Source organism: Ambystoma mexicanum, chromosome 9, assembly GCF_040938575.1.
Source record: "Ambystoma mexicanum isolate Mex_15411 chromosome 9, UKY_AmexF1_1, whole genome shotgun sequence".
Classification (NCBI taxonomy): Eukaryota; Metazoa; Chordata; class Amphibia; order Caudata; family Ambystomatidae; genus Ambystoma; species Ambystoma mexicanum.
Window position 1 is genome coordinate 1,061,207,665 of NC_090931.1, and position 22,857 is coordinate 1,061,230,521.

The 22,857-nt window shown below is 45.0% G+C and overlaps 1 protein-coding gene across 2 annotated transcripts in view; it reads left to right on the top strand.

The window, feature by feature from the left end:
• PLA2R1 (phospholipase A2 receptor 1) overlaps window positions 1-22,857 on the top strand; it is a 1,951,179-nt gene that overhangs the window by 243,255 nt on the left and 1,685,067 nt on the right. The window contains exons 4-5 of one of the 2 annotated variants that reach the window (XM_069616351.1): window positions 462-629; window positions 1,227-1,340. In XM_069616351.1, the coding sequence (XP_069472452.1) occupies window positions 462-629; window positions 1,227-1,340 (282 nt within the window). The remainder of the gene's footprint in view (window positions 1-461; window positions 630-1,226; window positions 1,341-22,857) is intronic. The other variant, XM_069616352.1, reaches the window with a different exon arrangement.

Consider the following 22,857-nt stretch of genomic DNA (forward strand, 5'->3'; position numbering starts at 1 on the left):
CCCATTATAAGTAGGGTCAGCAAGGCATTTTCTTTAAGTTAAATAAAAGCAGTGTCACCCGAATATGTCTTCTGGTCTGAGTCGTTCTTCTGGTACGCCACTTCTCTGGACCCACATGTCCAGTCCAATCCGCAACCTGTGCAATGAACAAGCATGGTAGAAGCATATATATAAAAGTAATGCTTCATATGGCAGTGAAGAGAAACATTTATAGGGTAAATGACCAATCCACTAGAGTGGTAAAGAAAAGTGTTAAATGATGAGAATTGCATGGGGTGGACCAAGTGCAAATTGGTGGTTTCCTTTGTGCAATGTACAAAATGCCCCCTTTCGAACTTAACCCGAATTCTTCATAATGGAAATAAATATTGTGCACACCTGATAGATCATGCAACAAATGCTTGCACCATGTCCTTGATGAGCAGTATGACTTGATGTGCTCCAGTGTGTTTTTGTTGCAGGCAGTGGCTGCAGCGGCTTTTGGGAGAAGTCTGACATTGACGGGAAAGCCTGCTACCAGTTCAATCTCGTTTCTATGGTGTCCTGGAGTAAAGCACGCGCTTCATGCCAAGAACAGGGAGGAGACCTTTTAAGTATCAATGATTTATCAGAACAAACATACATCAGCCGTGAGTAGGACACCTCTGTGTGTTAATACATATGATTATGCAATTACTTTGCTAAATGATGCAATGAAATGTCAAGTGTTTGGTGTGTCAAGCTAAGTATAGCTTCATTTCTGAAGTTAACATCTGCTCTCCATGAAATCGCAGCAAAGGCAGAGACCATGTATAACGTTCACACACATTTCTTGGGCCATTCACGTTAAAACCATATAATCATATGTTACATGCACCCAAAACGTTCTAATTCATAAACTCAAAATGTAAAACTAAAATGGAGAACTAGAAAAGTGACAGTATCAGAATCTAAAAGTACATCTGGAAAAAAATAAGCTTATACCAAGAATAAAACAATGAATCCGAGACCTCATTAGAGTAATGCTAATGTTCTGTGTTTGCATTTGGACACAAAATGTGCATAATATCTTAAGTATGACACGACCTCAGCCATGTACCTAATCAAATTAATTTTGAAATCCTTCTTTGCACACCCCATTTGATATTTATGTATTGTTCTTGCTGCAATGACAGCAGTACATCAAGGAGGCTTATGCACTTATTTTTTAAAGTATCTGTTTTTATTTTCCTTTTTTTAAATTTCAGGACGTGTAAGCAGCATTGACGTTTTAGTTTGGATAGGTATAAATAATCTAAATGAAGCCACTGGTTGGCAGTGGTCAGATGGAGCTCCACTGGCGCTGGTGAACTGGAAAGCAGGTAACAAACATTTCAGTAGATAACTAAAAATATAAAAATATATGGTGTATGTGATGGGCATGAGGCATAGGGGCTCATTTCCGAGTCTGCCAGACTGTAAAAGAAACTTGCTAAAGACGGGCATAAGAGTTACACCTACCTTAATAAATGTAAACTTTGGGCTGTTGGATGTCGCTTTAGTGCCTTCTATAAGCCAAAACGATTGCATTCGAATACAGATGGGGAGAAATAGCATGTGAGGAGGAATCAAAGCTTGTCAGTGTTGTTTGGTTATTTTCCCACCTCCTGACTGCCCAGGGCCATGTTAATCCCTATGGCCATTCCCACCCAGTGTTAGGCATTTGCCAGGCACTGCTATTAGATGTCCAGGCATTCACACCATTCTGAACCTCCTACCATCAATAGCCAGTTAACGCCACTATGGCTGTGCCGAGCAAGTGGCGTTGCCGTGCCTTTCCCATGCCTACACAAAAACCTAAACTGTTGGCATTGCCAATGCTTGTTTTACACTGAGGATTTTCAGTTTTTTGCAGCCGTACTGGGGTTAGAGAGCAGGCATACCATTTCCCCCCTGCATCCCTGCTTGCCCTACAAATAGGAATGGTTTCAGGCCAGCATGGTGGTAATTTTCAAACAAATGCAAATTGCATGCAGGTGACCCCCAATGTGAGCACTTAATTGTGCTTTTGGGTCCGCAGAATACTATTTTTCAATATTTACATTGCGAAGTGCAAAACCCAACAGTAAAACCAGGCGGAAACACCTTTAGTCTTCAGTATTACTTTCCGTTTCGTAAAAAGGTAAATGCCCCCGGCAAATTACATTTTGCAGGCAATGTTTACTTTTTTTTGGGGGTTACTATGCAATTCCGCTGCTCTTTAGCAGTTGCTAGTTTGAGATGGATTTCCACAGGAATCTATTAATTTTACACCTCATGCAGTTGTAAAATGAAGTACTCCGACATGCCGGAGGAGGAAAGCACAGCAGAGATGTAAACACCTCGCCCGCCTTCTGTGCTCATGGAAATGGCCTGGAGAGGGCAATTAGTAGTTATGTGGTGAATATGATGCAACGTAGGAGGGCGCAGTCAGTCAGAACGATATTATAATTGACTGTATCAAAGTTGGCAGCGTGGTCAATAAGGATGAGGATGCTTACCATGGACCCTAGTTTTCCTATGAAATATATCCTTAAACACTGACATTTTCCACTTCCACTTCAATCATGAATTTTAGCAATAAATATCACTCCAACTGGTACATGCACCATAAAGCTTTGTCTGCTGCTAGGCATGGGATGCTGTCACTTGACTGATTAATTTGGCTCAGTGGTTTTTTGTGCAGGTCATCTATTAGTGGCCTTGTGTACGGGTCTATTGACCAGGACACATAGTCACTTTTCATTACCATGCTACTAGATAACTTGATTTTCTGGGTTTTTCAGAGGTGGTATAGCACACAACTTTGAGAGATAAGGTTACATAAGACCACCAGCAAGGAGATAACATTAAACAGGTTACCATCTGGATATCTGAAATATGATTACTGTGACCTTAATATCTCAGTTGCTTCTGTCCCACAAAGCTAACTCATGAAGTAACTAGCAATAAAATAATCTTAGAAAATAATTTTGAAAATGATGTGTGGTGAAAACATGTCTTGCTCTTGGGAGCCCCTTTTGCTTTAGAAGGTGTGGGACACTGTGTGTAATTCGGTAAGACACAAGATGTCATTCAATAAGTGTGGTCATTTTGAGTACACTGCCATACCTTTTGGTCTCTCTAATGCCCCCTCCACATTGAGAACTTTATTAGCAAAGTGTTTAACAATCTGTGTGGTGTGTACGTTGGTGCGGACTAAGACAACATACTTAACTTATCCCGCAATAGATAGACTTGACCATCTTGAACATGTACAGGAGGTACTGCACTGTTTAAAAAATCATTTGTTCTACAAGCTGGAGAAAAGATACTTCCATTCAAAGCAGATGGAATTTATTTGCCTTTCCTATCACTCCGAAGTGGGTGACAATGGATCAATCAGTCTTTGAAGGCCTAGACTCAGCCAACTCACAGAACCTCAGCAGGGTCTATGATTTGCCAGCTTCTACCTGCAATTCATTAAAAAACATCTCTTGAATGGCCCCACCTCTGAACCATCTGACACGTAAGTCTACTAGTCCTGTGAAAGGCTACCAAGCAGGAAACCCTTTATGCCCTCAAGAAAACATTTTTCTTGCCTGCCGTTATGACCCAACCAGATGCCCACAAGCCAGTCATGCAAAAGCAAAAACTGCAGTAGTGCCATTGGAGCCTTGTTATCAGAGAAGGGAAAAGACAGCCTCTTACAGACTATCACTTGAGAAAGCTCATTCTGGCTGCTATTTATGAGTAAGTATATCTAGACATCTAGCATGGGTTTAAACATGTCTGCCATCATCTGAAAGTAGCAAAACATTCCCTGGAAGCATTAGCCAATCATAAGAACATGATGTTCTTGAAAGAAGCGCAATTTGTATGCCCTCAACATGCCCTTTGGATGTTGCTTTGCAAGGTGCAGTTACACACTGTCATGTTGCCCCGGTTCAATGCAAGTTAAGGCCAATTTGTTATCTCACACTGAACCTAATTCCACAGTAACAGTGGGGCCTCTACCCATTCTGCACCCAGTTCAGATGACCAACCTTGGGGCTCTTCAGAAGTTGGAGACGTAAATCACAGTATCTCTATAAGCACCATGGGACGTTGAGCTTTTTTAGGTAAAATCCTGAAATGGAGGTAACACAGGAAGGTACTTTGTATCTGCAAATAAGTTGTATGCTCCATTAACTGAGACCTTTTGTGAACTACTTAAATGGTACCGTGATTCCAATGTGTTCATCAAGATCAAGAAAAGACAAATAAATTGGTCCAATATTCACTCTGGTGGCCTTTAAGGTTTGTCGTTACTGAGCTGCACTGAGTTCAGCTCAGTGAATACTGGATTGCCTAGCAGAATAAGTGGATTGTCTTTAATCGAAAAGCATTAACAAGACTCTCCAAAAGAAAAGATCTTCATGAATAAGTCCCTTAAAAGTGGAAGAGCACAGCATTCTGTATTGATTTAAAAAATAAAAAAAAAAACGAATTAAGACATTTGCCCTAAACACTCCACGAAAAATCAAGTTCTCCATTCTTAGGGATAACGGGATTCATCATGTTGATTTGCAACAGCAAAAATGAATCTCTCGTCCTGATGAAGGCCCACTGAGAAATCTTAACAGAATGTCTTAGAACTGACTATCATGCTAATAGAACCGAAACACATTGTGTCAACTCACAGGCTGACTAGACATCTAATGTTACTCATCCCTCTCCTAGAAGGACAATTCAATGTCTTTATGACAGCAAACCTTACCTATGCACTGGTGAAGCCCGCGGGGAAAGGGCGCGGGGTGTTTGCGTCCCGCAGGGGCGTTCGCGGGCCGCAGAGGGGAAGCGTTGCACTCCTTGTTTGCCTGCAGTGATGTCACTCCAACTCTGAACAGTGGGAGGTTGGAGCTTGAAGCCGCTGCTCACCGTATGGAAGCTGCTGCCGTATGCTGTCTGTAAAGGAGGTAACCTAGGTGACAATTCCTTACTGGCGCCTTTTCTGCCCCATTTTTGAGTCGATTCTCTGGGCCCTTATGCCGGACCACCCTGCTCAAGACACTGGGGGGACCCCAGCCCCTGTACCCCTTGTGTTTTTTGGACCTGATCTCGGCCCGGTCCCCCCTCCCGGCGCCAAGAGGAAAATCAGACAGCTAAAGAGGAATCAGATAGCAGGTCCCTTAGCTGCCTTGACAACACATTGCGCACCAGGAATCACCCATGAGGCCACAGCACCCGTAAATTTTGGGGATACCCACTTCCTGCTCAATGAGATCCGTCATCTTCTGGATAGTCCAAGGGTAAAGCCCTCTGCCTTACTCGCACAGAGTCTGGTTGTTTTACCCTCCTGGCCCCGGCTGGACACTGCCATTTCATCTGTTTTGGCTGCGGGGGACAGACTGGCACTAAATGCCCAAACTGCCCAAAGGGGCAATTCGTCCTCAAACTCCCACAATAATTCGTGGAGCGATTTACCTTCATCTACAAGTTCAGGGGGTAGCCCCCCCTTTGGCGTGTCCCCATTTCGGTCGGTCGAGGTCATTAACCAAAACAATACACCTGCTGGGAATAACCATGAGCCCAACATGACCTCTGACCGACCCACCGAGGAAGCGTCCTTGCATAGGGGGTGTGGGTGTACCCAAGTTCTGGCGGAACTGGCCATCATCAAGGATCTGTTATACACTTTGCTAGAGGCCCAAAGGAAGGGAGATGGAACTGTTCAAGTGGAGGAGCCCATGATCAGCACCCCAGCAGACGAAGGGCACACGTGCCCACTCCTGGAAAGTTCCCTAGATTGTCTACCTGTAGAGGTCCCCCTGGTTTTGTCCACCCCCAAAGGGACTGCCGTTGACCAACTACAGGCACAGGCCTCTGCCCCCATGGTCTACGACTGTACCGAACCCAAAGCCCAGGGTCCATGGAAGTCGGGGGTTCAACTCAAGTTGCCGGAACCAGGAAAACCCAATCATACAATAGTCTTTCTTCAGGGGGTGCCCAAACTGGCAGTAGACAAGCCAGAGCCAAGGGACGCTTTACTCAACAAATGCCTATTCTGGGTAAAAACCACTGGAGGCTGCCCGTTTGTACGTAGAGAGGCTTTGGCGGGGTGCAGCAGAATTACCAGCATGGGCAAAAACTCCCTGGACAGCATCTAATTGACTTTTTGGGACCATAGTATAGCACACAGGGTTTGGGGAGGTTGTGGACGGGCAGGCAAGTTATCGAAGAGTGAGATTTCAATCAGTATGCCCCCTTTTCTCAGCCCTGTCGCCCCTGTTAGATCTGCCATAATAAAGACTGGGGCCTTTCCTAGCAGCAGCCTCCTTTCAGGTGCTAATTTGACTGCCTTAGGCCCGAGGCGCCATGGATGTTGGAGGAGGCAAGGGGATGGTGGGACCTGATTTTGAACCCAAAGATCTGCTTAGGGTTTCCATTGGAGGGGGTGGATTGTTTGTACTGCCCTGTAGTCTTCTCTGCGGTTGATTCTATGCAACTCTGTACCAGAACCGTATTCTTATTTTTAGAAATGTTTTTGTAGGATGCACTTTGATGGTCATTTTTGGTTGAATAAAGTTGTTTGACTTGACTATGACAACATCAAGTACCCATGAGAAGGGTCAAACTATGTTAACTGGTTTATAGTGATAATATCAAATACAAAAATGTCGAAAGTCATAATTTCGAAAAAAATTATGTAAAAAAAAAAATTGAATTTCTTTTTCACTACGTTTTTAATTCGAAAAGGGGGGGTTCACCCCTAACCCCCTTTTTTTATTTATTTTTTGCTTTTACCTTTTTTTACTCGCGAAACCCCCCAAAAATATATATAAATAAAAAAATAAAGAATTCAATTTTTTTTCGACATTATTTTTTCAAAATTATTGTCTTTCGACATTGTTTTTTCGATATTATGACTGAACACCGTGTTAAATATCAGATAATTGTATCAGTTTCCATGTATTAGGCCCGGCAAAGTGCAATATATTGCATTAGAGATTGGGTTTAAGAACGTAATGTAGCTAGCCCTGGCGACATTGGTCAGGTGCCATTCAGCAGGGTACTAGGAATTTCTGCTTTGACAGTTCTGATTGAGGAAAATAAGCAGGCAAGGGAGCACGCCCAGGGTATTGCAAATGAGACCCCAGTGTTCAACTGTAGTAGAAACTCTAGCAGAGGCACAAGTGAATTGGAAAAGTGCCCCACGTGGGCAGCCCCGATTATGAAGGCAATAGGAAAACAGGCGGAAAAGGGCCCTAGCTCTCGATTCATCTTGCCCAGCACAACCAACAAACCACCTTTTGCAATGCAAACAACTTATAGGCTAATACAGAGCCCCTCGTCCATTCTGGGTAATGCGCACAATGGTATGCAAACTCAGGAGCCATGGAGAGATGTGGCAAGCAGGCCCTAAAACTGTCAATTCTTTACGAACAAAGTGCCAAGATTAGTAAGGGGGTATATGAATGCAAAGAGCCTCTCACCAACAGTCATCCATTGGATCCGCCATAAGAGGGGCTGTGTCTCCATCATCAGGGAAGACATAGTGGACTGTAGAAGATTGAGTGCCTTGGGTAGTGGTAGTGATTATATTCGGATTGCCCTTGATGAGTAACGGCTACCACAGGGGCTGCTGGCGATAGAGTTTAGAGCTCATACCACACAAGGATGTAACATCACTACCAGAGCCTCCCCTCCATTGGCGGGGTCTGTCCTTTCAAATCCATCCCTGAGCAACAATACTGTGGGCCTTCAAACCATGCAAGACTTAAAATCAAAGGAAGGCCATGGGGCGGGGGCGGAACCAGTTGCATTCACTTTGTCTCTGAGAGTTTGGGGGATGTAGACTGACTGATACTAGTTGAAGCAGAATCAACACCCACATTTTGCTTGCCTGCCGGATTGATCCAACCAGATGCCCAAAAGCCAGTCATGCAAAAGCAACAACTGCAGTATTCCCATTGGAGCCTTGTTATCAGAGAAGGGAAAAGACAGCCTGTTACAGACTATCACTTGAGAAAGCTCAATCCGGTTGCACTTCATTCACTTGAACGTTCTGAATACTCACAAGGCATAGTAGGTTCGTCCTTTCTTCCATTTTCCCTCCACTGCTAATTGGTATGCCAGGGAGACCGGAGTATGTTGTTGTACAACATATATAACAGGCCCAACGACAGAACACACTCCAGCTCCATTGCCAGGTTGGAAGAATGCATATCTGAACCAGAATACGGTGGTACGAACAGATATGAAATTGTTGTTATGGGAGATTACAATACACAATTGGAGCCGCTGAAAGAGCTAGAGGGTTTGTGGGATGATCAGGATGAAGCTTGGGGTAGCTCCCAAATAGATGCTAGGCTCCTGCTAAGAGCATATGCCACTGCCCTAGAAACTGCCCGTATTCTCTATAAACTTGAGCTGAGGGCATGCAATCGCAGTTTCCCCACAGATCAGCCCACTAGGAACACTTCCCACTGCCCAAATAGAAGCTAGAGAATAGATCATGCCCTGGACCTAGCAAGAAATTGGCATTTAGTGGCAGGGTTCAAAGTGATGGAACACCTGGAAAGTGACCATCTACCACTTATGCTCCTTTTAAAAAGTATTAATAAACCAACACCTTCGAACCTGTCACCCACTCCTGATATCAGGGTCACAGGACACGCCTGTCGCTCAGTGAAATGACCCAGAAAAATGATTTAAGTAGAATCTTTTACTTTACTTTAAATATTTATAAAGCGCAAACCTTGGAAAATAAAAGAGATCAGAAAAGCTGGGGAGAACTTAAAGAGCACGGGGTAAGTGTCATAAGTTACTCAAATAGCCATGTTTTCAGTTTCTTTTTAAAGGAAGCCAGATTAGGCTGACACTTGAGATCTAAGGGAAGGTCATTCCAACCTTTGGGCACAGAGATGTAGAAAGCACCCCTTTCAGCCTTTCCGGTTCTACATCTAGGGATCGAGAGGACTTTCTGGTTACTTGTTCTAAGAGATCTGCTTTGGTTTATTTTCTACTAAAATGTGTTGCAGGTGGCTGGGCATGGTGCCCTGAGTGCACTTAAAAGTAATAACTAAAATACGATAGCGCACCCGAGACTCCACCGGGAGCCAGTGAAATCCTATTCTGGCGGCAGACACATGATTGCGACAGGAAAACCCCATCACCACCCTTATGGCCCCATTCTGGATGACCTGAAGTCTGTTTCCCTCTGTTTGCTAATGCCATCCAAGAGGCTGCAGCAATAATCCATTTTAGCTCCGACGATTGCTCTGGCAATTATCTCGGCATTCGCCTCAGTGATAAAGGGCCTAAGGTGGGCTAAACCTTTGATATAGTAAACAGCTGATGACACAATACTCCCCACATGAGCCTTCATAGTGAGATGCTGGTCGAGAACTACACCTAGCTTTTAACCTTCTTCATGGGAATGAATTTGATGTCGCCGAGTTGGAAACTCTCATAAATGGGACCTCATTTAGAGAGGGATGGCTGTGAACCTACAATCAAGAGTTCTGTCTTGCCCTTATTCAAGGCTATATTGTTCTCGACCATCCAACTCTCAATAACTGTATATAATCTGTTCAGTTCTGCCTCATCCCTCGAGTGAGTACCCATCACGGGGACGACACATTGGGTGTCGTCGGCGAAGTTGGTGAACATAATGTCCTCCTGGGCCAATAAAGAAAAGAAAGGCACCATTTATATGTTATAGAGGCAGGGGGAAATATAAGACCCCTGCGGGACACCGAAAACGACAGGGACAGGAGAGGCCTCTGCTTCCCCCGAGCAGACTCTTCTTTGTCTTTTATTAAGAAAGGAGGCAATCCAGCGAACTGCTGTTGGAGAGAAATTAGCTACTGCCTCCAACCTGGCGACCAATAAAGCGACCAGATAGAAAGCAGCCGAGAGATCCAACAGCATAAGCATGGAGGTGAGGCCCTTGTCCATGCGTTCCAGTAGCCTTGATTTAAGTTCCAGTAAGGCTGTTTCCGTGCCAAAACCGACTCTAAAGCTGGATTGGGGAGGATTAAGCACCAGAAAAATTGTTCAAGTGTTGGGCAATCTGCCTATACGCGACCCTATCGAGGATTTTCAATAAAAAAGAAATATTAGTGAAAGGCCTGTAATTCATTTCAAAATAGGGGTCACCCAGGCTTGTTTAAGGTCTACAGGTACATGACCTCTGTCAATGAAGCATTGGCAAACTTACATATCACTGACAAAAGAGCCGGAGGGTGCTACATTTCTATAGTTGGGAATATTGAAAGGCTAGGTTAGAGATATTGAACAGACTTAGATGTCCTGTGGGAATTTGGGGAAATTATTGAGTGTATTCACCCCCTTGTCACAACTTCAAAACCGCAAATGAAACGGTGCCAAGAAAGTCAAACCCTGGTTCTACAGCGACTGCAAAATAGCAAAAGATAAACTGCCTTTCTAAAAACTAACGCACATATGGATAGGGAACATCTTTGGGGGCTGAGAAGTGGTTATAAAAATCTAAAAAGAGATAAGAAGCAGGCACACATGAACGGCGAATGGGTAATCATGCTAGAATATGTTAATAGTTTTAAAAGTGAGCCTGTAGTGTGGGATATGGCGGATCCTTCTAATTTTCTCCCTATCCCTCTCCTAGATGCAGCTAGAAAGATCTTGGCTAAGCTCCTATTGAGGCATCTGCAAACCTGGGTTGATGAGGAGTCTCCATTGAGCTACCCGCAATTGGGTTATCAGGTCGGATTGCGCACTGTCGACCAGAGATTTAGGTTGCACTTAGTCATTCAAAAGCACCTAGTAATCAACAAAACTAAATTGTATGCAGTGTTCATAGACCTAAATACAGCTTTCGATAGCGTCCCTAGAAATTCACTGTGGGAGGCACTCCAGGCAAAACGTATTCCTGATAGCCTGTTGAGCCTGATACTGTTCCTCTATTCCAACAACACTGTGGTGATCCGCTGGAGTTTTAGCGGGGGACATCACAGAAACATTGGAAGTGGCGAGTGGTGTTCGCCAAGGATGTGTCCTGGCCCCCCTGCTATTTTGTATTTATACACAGTAAATTATTGACAAGCTACTTAAAATCAATTCTGGCTGGGGCCGGACAGAGTCCCAGCCTTCTTCTTTACGGACGACCAGTGTTGCTGTCAACGGTATCTGTGTAAAAAAACATTTATTTAAAAAAACAATTGGGAGATTTGTTTGAATTTTTGCTGTATGAAAATTACGTACAGCCAAACATTTCAAAGAAATCTCCCATTCAGCGCCATTATAGTTAACAAGGGGAGCGAGAGTTACGGGGGTGCCCCCACACCCTTGTTCACTATAATGTCAATGGAGGTTGCAGGGGTGTCCCCCATTCCCGAAAGAATAAAGTTAGAAGAAAAAAAGAAAAATGAAAAGAGAACCCTGCAGTGCCAGTTCCCAACCACGTAAGTGAAGAGAACCGGTGTCGCAGAAGGATGGATGTGTCGGCGGCACACAATGAGGTGTGCCACCATCAGGTAAGTAGGGGAGTGGGTGAGGGATTGTTTTTTGACCCAAGCTAAAAATTTCAAATTCACCATTGCCACATTCGGCAATTTTGAATTCAAAATGTTGCGCTTCGGTTAAACCATGGACAATAGCTGTCAACTACTCCTGTAGGGTTGCATTGAACATTGTCCTGCTTTCAGAGCAACTGCGACCGGCTTGGGCTTGAGATCAATGTCAGTAAGACAAGGTCAATGGTCCTTTGCCTGAGGCAGGCGAAAAGCAGACCCATGAACATCTCTGTGGGTGGTGCTGTCCTGGAGCAGGTGCATTATTATGACTAAGTAGGCGTACAATTTTCATCTAGTGCCAGTTATACTCCCCAGCTCCAAAAAGCCAAAGCAACTCTGGAAAAAACTAGCAGAGCCTTGAAGAGGTATTACTTTGAGCATGGAGGAGGAGCAATCATGCCGCTTTGGTGGTTTATCAAGCGCAGGCAAAAGTATCAGCCCTGTTTGGGTCCGTAGTCTGGGGTTATATAAACTCTGCTTTCCTCACAGTAGTAGAAAGTTTCTTAAGAGTCTTATTGCTGCTGCCCCAAAGCACTCCTAGTGCAGCAGTGAGGGCTGAATGTGACATGGGCTGTGTTGGGGTAGAGGTCAAAATGAGACCAGTGTTTTATTGGCTACAGGTATGGGGTAGCCCCTGTCTGGCAACATTGTGGGACGCTCAGTCTACGTGATGTCTTTAGGGGGTGGGCTCTCAATTTCATGGTTACTGCATTTTAAAAAATGGCTCAATGCACTGGGATTGAGGGTGTACTGGGACAGTCCTTTACTGCTCCCCCAAATGCTAAATAAATCCTCAAGAAGGCCTACTTAAGGCATAGGAGAATTACAGCTAGTGTAATGTGCTCTGCCTTGGCTAGTGGCCCGGAATATTTAAGATGCAAAACGACTTTGGGATATGAGGGCTACCAGGATGTGATAACACCTCCTTATGCTTGCACCTTGTATATCAGGTTTTGCTTGTTTTCACTTTCGTTAAGGTCTCTCACTTGCAACTGGGACAAGACGCAGAGCAAATGCTGTTTGATTTGTGGTGCTGCGATTGAGACCACCCTTAATTTCTTGCTTACTTCCGAGAGACTTGGTGATCTGTAAGATTTGACCTTGGCTTCAAGCCCAGGGATCGTATTTCTCCAGCTCTGAAATCTCTTCACTGGCTCCCCATGGCTGCAAGGATCAAGTTCAAGATCCTCTGCTTCGTCCACAAGGCTTTCTGGGGCCTGGAACGGCTCTACCTCCAGCTTTCTCTTCCAAAACATCTTCCTTCTCGAGCTCTCCGCTCATCCACTCCAACTCTCTGAGGGTCAGACGCTTCTCCAAGCAGACAGTTGGGGGCAGATCTATCTTCCCGGCTGGGCCCTCCCTCTGGAACAGCCACCCAGCCTCTCTCAAACTTGAGCAGAACCACCTCTGGTTCAGGTAGCAACTTAAAACCTTCCTTTTCGCTTCCGCTTTCTCTCGTCCTCTCGCCTGCTGATGCACCTAACTGCTCCACGCACTGGTCACCTGGTCACTCTCTGAACTCGGCCCAAGCTCCTGCATGACCAGTTGCCCTTGCACTGCCTCCGGGATCCCGAGCACTTAAGGGTCTTCATCTGCCACCCTACAGTCCCTTCTCTCTACACTTATGAGCCACCCACTGGCTTCACTTGTGAGTTAACTGCACTTCCCCTTCCTCTCCCCCTTGGCACTTCTCCCCTTCCCTCTTACCGGCACTTGCATGATCTGAGTGATACATGATCTTTGTTTCCCCCTCCTTGTCTTGTTGCACCTAGAAACACTTGTGTACAGGCGTGTTATAAATGCCATATCATATCATATCATTTTAGGAGGATATATCTCAAACGGTTGTTTAAATTACTTTGAATCTCAACAACCGGGAAGCTATGCCAACAGCCAATCTTAATGTAGTATTTTTTGTCTCAGTGTACATTCGTCGGGCATGGTACAAAAGGAGAACATCATTGATGGATACAGGCTGAAGCCCGACCTGCTTTACAAAGTATGCATTTGCACTTCAACGGCCATTGAAAGGTCATTTACTATCAACGCCAATAAGACATGATTGGCGGCAATGAATTGCTGGATTAGCTTGTTTTAAGGACTTCATAATTTTTTGATGTTTTGCGATGTTCGCAATTTTGTATCGGAAGCCTTGCCCGACCTGTTTTGTAAAACATGCATCTGCACTGTCTATCTGTTAATGCACTGTTATTCATGACAGATAGTGTAACAAACTGTTAGATTATTTTGTTTTAAGCATTTTAATATTTTATTCTGGTGTACTCTGGTGTTTTGTAATTTGTGTACGTGATGGCTCACGCTGAATAAAGGTTTACAACAACAACATACGTGTATCAGTGTATGTGTATTAGGCCCGGCAAAGTGTGATATATTGCTACAAATTGTCTTTAAGCAATGACTCTTGTTTGTGGTGATGAAAAATTATCATATAAATACACAGTTGGTGTACTAACCCCAGGGTGCGAACACTAATTGCTCACTGTAAATGTTTAATATTATTATTTGTAAGACGCCAACCAACCATTCGGTGGTTTGTGCCTCTGTGTCATTGTGTTGTTTTTCATATGAATTATGTCTTTATTTTTTAACAAAGCTAATGAATGATTAAAAAAAAACACTTTAAAGCCATTTCCTTTGGTACATGTGCTGGTAATTGTTTAGACTTCAGCCATCTGATGGTGTTACACGTAGCAGTTATTGAGTATAACTGCGTGGATTGAATCTTTCCTCTCCAATCACACAATGAGGGTCTTCTCCAACCTAGCTGCTGCCACACCAGCGCCAGTTCATTGCGGTGTGCCCCAAGGCTCATGTGTCTCACCAACACTTTTTTATTTTATTATTATTATTTATTATTTATTTAATACACATATGGCAAATGATGCCTTGTATATACAACATTAAATACAATACACAGATAAAAACAAGCATCATTCATATATATCAGCAATTACTAAAGCTCATAGATAGATCACATCTTTACAATTATCCCACATAAATTCATCACATGTACAGCTGAAAATTACATATACTGTTAATAACTATTACATCAATGGGGGCGTGGCTTGGACGGCCATGTAAAGGGACGTGCTCTCGTGGAGCTCCGCTGATCCTGCAATGATCCTGGAGGGGAAGTGCGTGCACCGAAAAATAATGTCCGTGCGTGTGAAGATGACGGCTACGCTCGCTGAAACTTTGATGCGAGTGGAGGGTGAGGACACTGAGTTATACTCGTCTGCTCGCTGTGAGCCCCGAATCGGCGAGTGGAACAAAATGGTGGCAGAGACAAAGAGGACAACAGGGGTCACAAGATGTAGGTCTTGTAAAGCCCCTGCATCGAACTCCAAGACCAGCGATTAGAAGCAGACCGCAGCGTTTGCCCGGAACGCGCTGTTTCTTCACTGAGGCAGCGCACATCTGAAGGCACACGCACCCAGAGCTGGTACAACCTACGGGCTGTACATTGCCGAGACTTGTCGAGCAAACTGGTAGCCGACGCTGGGCCTGCGGCGTAATCGGATCCAAAGCCGGCAAAACCCAGGAAGATTCATTGTGGCAGCGCACCAATAAGGTGGCCGCGGATCCTGGGGCCAATGCGAACGAGCGGGCGGTGGTGGCTGCAGTTTTCACAGCGCAGCGGATTAACTCTGTATACACAGGGAGATGGGAGAAATCCCATAGGGACAGACGAAACATCGGCGCAGGCCAGTTGTGGAGGCCGATGCAAGACAATTGCTGATCCCCTGACACTTAGAGTGGCCCCTCTGGCCTGGGCATTGTGGGCCGGATGGCCTTGTGATCGCGGAAGAGGGGGAACAAAGGGAGTGCGGCAAATAGGTGAGCGCACTCGAGCACTGGCCACGGAAGGAACATGACAGAGACCGGGCCACGACACCGAGAGGGTACGAGCACGTGGGAGGACACGGCCCACTCTGGGCGTGAGGGAAGAGACAAGTACATACTTGGCCTGCTGAGAGTGGTCCGTGACCATGCGGACCTTTGTGCGGAGGGAGGCACGGTGGGCCCTCGCCCAGTTAACATAGCAGGATGTCCTCTAAAGTGGTCAGACCCAGGATCCGACAGCCAACGATGGAGGCTTACGCCAGGTCGCCCCCAGAAGCGGAGGGGGGCAAGAGCAAGGAGACCACCACGGCGAATGGCGGAAACACCAGGCACAATCCAGGAGGTGCTGGAAGCGATCGCAGACTTAAAGGTGGCCTGGGAGACTAAGTTGGGCCAGGCAATGAAAGAGCTGCAGGAGGGCCTGGACCTCAAGATCGGAGCTGTCCAGGAGGAGGTGAACCTGCTGAGACAGGACGTGCGAACGATTGCGGAGCGCACTGGGGCCTTGGAGAAGGAGATGGCCCCGAACACAGAGGCGTGCGCCGCACATGGAAAGGAGCTCCATGCCCTCGTGCAACGGGTGGGCAATCTGGAGGACAGAGTTGAGCAAGCAGAGGGGCGCACCAGACGCAATAACATCCGTATAGTGGGCCTGCCGGAAGGTACGGAAGGGTCAAACCCCACAGAATACGTGGAATCCATGCTTTTACAGGAGATAACAGGCGGGGTGTTGACCCAGGGGTTCGCGGTTGAAAAGGCGCACAGGGCCCTGACAAGGAGACCGCCCCCTGTAGCCCCCCCCCGCGGCCGCTGATCACAAAGATCCTGAACTATCGGGATCGGGAGAAGATCCTCAAATTTTTCCGGAGGGGAGGAACGATTGAAAGGGGTTCAGCAAAAATCACGGCCTACCCGGACTATACGCTGCTTGTACAGCATAGTAGGATGAACTTTGGATTGGTGAAAAGGAGGCTGAAGGACACAGGCCATTGCTACATGTTGCTCTACCCAGCCAAGTTGAAAGTGTTTTATAAGAACAGATCCCTTTTTTTTGAGACGCCAACCGAGGCAATGGATTGGCTGGATATGCAGGGCCGACCTCAAGAACCGGATGTCCAGATGGGAGCTGCAGGAGATAAGTAGCAGATGGCTGTGGCACCTAGGGTGACATGGCCAAGACATTGGGACTTGAATATAGAGTTGTATTAAGTTTGTGGGGAGTGTGTTGTAGTATCAACTGGCTGGACCCGCTGGACGCACCAATCCTAAAATAGACGACTGGGAGCTCCTAGGAGGCATCCCTTGTACCCAATAGTAAGGGGGGCATAGGCCTGCCAAATTTTGAGCTTTATTATCTGGCGGGGCAGCTGCTGTACGTGGCCAGGTGGCTGTCGACGGAAGACTCAGCGGAAGCCAGGCTTCTGCGGGAAGACTCGGCCCCATACTTTTTGAATGAAGTGGTGTGGTTACAAAAGAACAAACTGGTGGGAAGAGGGCGGCTATTGAGGCTGGGCTGGGAGGTTTGGCGCAGAACGTGGAGAATGATGGGTGACATAGAGCCGTTCTCTCAGCAGGCCCCGCTGGTGGCACTATGCGGGAACGACTCTCAACCTGTTCGAAGCGGTCCATAGATATTGGGAACCAGTAGGCCTGGCCACCCTTGGGGACATATGGCAGGAAGGGGAGGCATTGGAATTTCAGAGGTTGCAAGAAGAGACAGGGGTGATAAAGGCCAGTATATAACCTACGCTAGGCTCATGAAACGGGTTAGGGAGAGATGGCCGGAGACAGTGCTAGCGGATGACCCTGATGCCTCCCTGGAAACGATGTATGATTTTTCGGAGGGAGGGCACGAAATATCTAGAATGTACGAGCTTCTATGAGCAAAGGCAGGGAAGGAGCTGCTTCAATTGAGGCAGGACTGGGAGGAGGAAGTAGGAGGACCCATGACAGATGGGCAATGGGAGAGAGCCCAAAGGTACCATAAAAAGGTATCCCGGAATGCGAGACCCCAACAACTCCAATTGTATGTCACTCACAGGGCTTATCTGACTCCTGGGAAAATTGCAAGGTTCGGAGGCTCGGCTACGCAGAAATGTCCCAGTTGTGGGGAGGTGGAAGCGGGGCTGCTACACATGTTCTGGGCTTGCCCGGAGGTGCACAGATTTTGGGATGAGATTAAAACTAAACTGGCTGGTGGGGGAGTGGAGCTGGACGTGGGATCAGCTTGGCCATGCATGCTCAGGATTTTTCCCAGGCCACGGGATTTAAAGCACATAAGCAAAATGAAGGACTTAGCCTACATCCTGGCCAAGCGCAGGATCGCAATGGGCTGGAAGGCGGCCCACAGACCCAAGGTGGAGCTATGGTGGGCGGACCTCCTCAGATGGGCAGAGGCGGAATCCGTAGTTTGGTGTGAAGCGGTTACTAGGGGGGGAGAGGAGGAAGTAGGGCCCTTGTTGGCCTGGCGGCAATTGGTGACCTCTATGGCAAACCCTCACCAGGACAATAACGAATTAGAGGACTCGGATGAGTGCACAAGCACTGCGATACCTGATCATGCTCCTGTAGATGACATGAGTGTGCCGGCTCTAGTTTGTGGGGTTGGAGGGGGGAGGACGGAGAATTACACTGTATAATGTGATGGTTTGATGCCGATTATGTACGTCCTAAACAGTTGTAATGTGTGTTATTTTGTTTGGTTTTATTGAAAATAAAATTAAATTTTAAAAAAAAACTATTACATCAATTAAAAACACATTAACTCAATATCTATATGATTTCAGCACATTTCCAATAATATTTTACAATATGATAAATCAAATTAATATCACAACCATAAAGAAATGCCGGCCATAACATTGTGATCTCTGCCATGTTTATACTATTGTTATATGCCTTAAAATATTTCCATCATAGCTCCCGGAGACTTCCACATTCTAACAATAAATGTTCTAAACTCGCAACAGTATCAGTTCCACACAACCGACAATAGCTTAAGTTGCGCGAAATCTTCGATTGAGCCCCCTGCGTCAATAAGGCCACACTAATGTTAAATTTAAGCTTTATATATTGTTTCGCAATTGCACTATTAGGGAAAGCCTTTATGTATAATGGCATAGGATCTCTCTTTTCAATATAATCACAGAATGAGGTGTAGTTTCAACCAGAGAAGCAGATTGATTAGATACTATTCTCGACTGTGGTCGATACGTTTTGTCTTAAAACAGTTCTTCCTAATATAAAAAGCACCATCTTGTCTCATACCACAACATCCTGCTTGCCATTTCATGCAAGTGCAAAACATCTTACCCAGGGTGCCGATTGTGAGATTATTATCTATGTCACAGAAAGCAGCCACGAATGCACCAATCATTGCATCAGGTCCAATTTTTTGCAATTTATCACAGAATAGAATTGTTTTTTGTATTACACCATACGCAATGCCAGGTAGCTCAAACTCAAGATACAATAGTTCAATTGGTGTTGTCGCTGTTAATCCGGACAATTTTCGTAATACTTTTGCTTTGTATTTTCTTAGGGAATCTAAGTAATTTCCCCCCATATTTCCACACCATAGAACAAAATTGATCGGACTTTCATCTGGTATAGAAGCAACACTGTCTGAAATGACATCCCATATTGTTTCATTGCAAAGTGATTTATCATATTCATCACTGCATTGCATTTACATTTTATCACTTCCCAGTGCTTGTCCCATCTAAGATTGCTTTGAATATGTAAACCTAAATATTTGTAGTTATCTACATTCTCTAGTCTCTGAGCGTTTAGAATGCATGGATAATTTCTTCGTTGAAAGGGTTTCGGGGTGAAAACCATCGTCTTGCTCTTTTCGATGTTTATTACCAAGCCATTTAGGCTCGCATATTTTCCAAGTGATTCAACGAGACTCTGTAGTCCCCTCGGAGTGTGATCGATCAAAACCAAGTCGTCAGCATATGCTAGCCAACTTAGTGAGCAGCGACCTACTTTGACTGGACATAGGAAAGAGCTAAGGAATTCCAGTCCCATGTCAGATAGATATAAGTTGAAAAGGGTGGCCACAACCACACACGCCTGCTTAACTCCACAGCGGGTTGTGAATGGGGCAGATACATTGCCCTTGCCATCCAATCTTATTCTGACCGTGGTATCATTATAGAGGAGCATTAACATCTTTAGTAGCCCAGCCGGTATGTTCCATGCAACAAGTTTTTTCCATAGCCGTCCGCGAAGCACAGTGTCAAACGCGGCTGAAAAATCTATAAAAGCTGCATATAATTTAACATTCCTTCACAACCATGCATACTCAATCGAGGAGACCAATATTAATAAATTATATTCCGTGTTGGAAGGCTTAACAAACCCCATCTGATTCGGTAGCAAAATCCCATTTGTGTCAATCCAAGTATTCAACTCAATCAACAACACTTTAGAGGGCACGTCTAGTATCGCCAGCATGCGATAGTTGGCTGCCAGATTTCCAGGGTCTTTCTTATGTACAAGTAATATTTTGCTGCCTCTCCAAGTCGGAGGTATGACACCCATGATACCGATATGGACAAATAGCATATGTATCCCATGTACTCATAGGTCAGGATTATATTTAATCACAGTGTTACAGAGACCTTTTCTAATACAAGCTGCGCCAATGTCCTTCCATTTGTTCTTATTCTGGTTTTTTTTGTGTTCAGACAACCATTTCTGGTATTGCCGTTTAATAGATCTAATATAATAGGCAACTTCACAAGCGGTATAGAGTCTGAGTTGATGGTATGTGACGTTGCGGATTGCCTTCCTAAACTCTTGTTTAGCTTCTGCTATTTTCGGATCATAATCAATTTGAGAATTAGATTGAATTAGATTGCTTGTTGCTCATTTCAGCTACGCTTTTGTAGTTGCGTGTCTCCAAGGATGCTTCTTTAATATTAGCCACCGTTTTTACAAAAGCAGAGACAATGTCAACTCTCTTATGCTCATTATTGGGGTCATAATAAATACCATTAAATGTAGTGATAAGCAAGTGAGATAAATTGGCCGTCTTTTTGATTTTCCGATCATTCCATCGAATTCGATTCCCTTGTGAATTTGTGGAGATATTTCCATTTGAAGCAGTTAATGTTAGCTGTGCACTTTTTTCTATCAATGTAAACAGCACACATAGTGGGAAGTGATTGCTTTATTTCCGGTGTAGAATCGCCATATCCTTGATGTATTTAATCCCAATTTTATTCACAAATATATAGTCGAAGGATAGTGGCTGACTTACCACATGCACGCGTGTAGCCCATTGGGATATCACCTTTGCAGTTCCCATTTAGCCTCATCATAGTGTATTCCTCCATTAAGGAAACCCATTTTTTGCCGCATCTAGTGGTGGCACTTGTTGTAATTACAGGCTCTGAATGGAGATTATCACAATGATTGAAGCTTGATACTTCGATAAATACATTAAAATCACCTACTAGTAGTATGGGGACTGATTTATGTTGTTTTTTCAAAATGTTTCTAACCATTGCTACGTTCACATCTGTGGCACTATTCATCGGTGATCGTATACATTTATTAATATCAGATGGGTTGTTCCAAGGGACAACTTTGCTGCTAGTACTGTTGATACAGTACACTGGAGTTCTTCAATTTTCCAAGGCGTAGCAACAGAAATTATTAGACCGCCCACCGGTCTCCCCTTAGGCCATTTGGATGCAGTTTTAACAATGGTTGTATGTCCACGAAACAGCCATGCCTCTTGTAATGCGACTGGCGAATAGTTGCTTATGTAAGATATGAGCCCTCCATGACTAAATATGTGAGCAAATCCTCTGGTGTTCCAGGACATGACCATGTGAATGTCATCGAGACATTTGCCCAAAAGGATTTTTGAAGATTGACTGAAGCCATTGCCAGCACCCACTATCATAGGTAATAAAGGGGCACCTGGCTAGGCCCTGATTTACCCAGGTGGGTATACACTTGTAAATTAACTACTCAATCAGGGTGAGAGATTACACACACTCTCATATTTGAGCACCTACAAAAGCACAAACAAATTCATTGATTAATAGGGGGTCGAAGAAGAGAGAAATCAGTCTCAACTCAATGGTTTGCATCAAAATTGGTTTATCAAAGTGAAGAAAAACCCAGGGACACTTATCAATTCACAATTTTTGAACAGCTTATGAATTGATGCGGTCCAGTCCCAGTGTGTATTTGGGAGTGTGTGTTGAACATGGTGTGAGTGGTAGGAGCAGTAAGAAGAGTAGGGGTGGAACCAATGCAGCCACCAGGAATACCAATCTCCAAGCCACCCATCTCATGTACCTGTTTATCAATTAAAGATGGGTTTGTTTGTTTTTTTTCTACTTTTTTTTATTGAGTTTTTTTAAACCAAACAACAATACAAACAATCCCAACATGCAGTGCAATTTACAACAATTCCATTGAAACATTATTTAGTTTTTCCTTTTTTTGCCACTGCTCCCCCAGTCCCACCCTCCATTATGAGCCTGTTTGTACTTCGCATTCAGTATCTGCTACATGTGGCATGGTCTCACTTCCCTCGGATTCCACTGGGTCGATATAGATCTGAACAGTTCCGCTATTAATAGTTTCCATGCCATCAGGGTACCCACTTCCTCCTCCCCGTTCATGCTACATGCCTCCTGCCATACCATTGTTTCAGCCTCAGCCCATTTCTGCAGCTCCTTCCACCATACCTCCACCCGTGGCTTGTGGCACTTCTTCCATCCCATGGCAATCCTCCGTTTTGCTACCACGTATGCCAAATCTTTCAATTTCCCAACATGTTTAAGTTTCCGTGGTCTGGGGAACCCTCCTAACAAGCAGGCCCAGGCCGTGTCTATGACGAGCGTGACCCCCTTCTCTGCTAACTTTTGTGCCACTTCACCCCAGAAACACTCAATTACTGGGCATGACCAAAACATGCGTGTCATGTCAGCGGTTTCCATATCGCACTTAGGGCATGCCTGTCGCCCAGCGTTTTTGAACTTGGATATCCTCAGAGGGGTCATATATGCTCTATGCGTTATATACAGTTGTATTTGTTTTAGTCTTGCATTTCTTGACACCTTCTTGTGATAACTCAGGGCACGTTCCCACATCCCATCTTCCATCGGGGCCCCCACCTCCGCTTCCCAATCCAGTCTCAAATGTGTCAATTTCTTTCCAACTTTAGTCATCACCATCTCATACAATCTAGAAATCTCATGCCCTCCCTCTGATATGTCATATATTACCCCCATAATAGCGTCTGGTTTCTCAGTCAGCACTGTTTCAGGCCACATTTTCAGAATTTTCTGGACCATCCTAAGGTACGTAACATATTGGCTCATATGTAATCCCACCTCCTCCCCAAGTTCTACAAAATCCCTAATGGTCCCCTCTTGCCAGATGTCCCCTAGCGTTACCAGCCCCACCGATTCCCAGTAGGTTCTGATAATCACCCTCAACTGCTTATCTC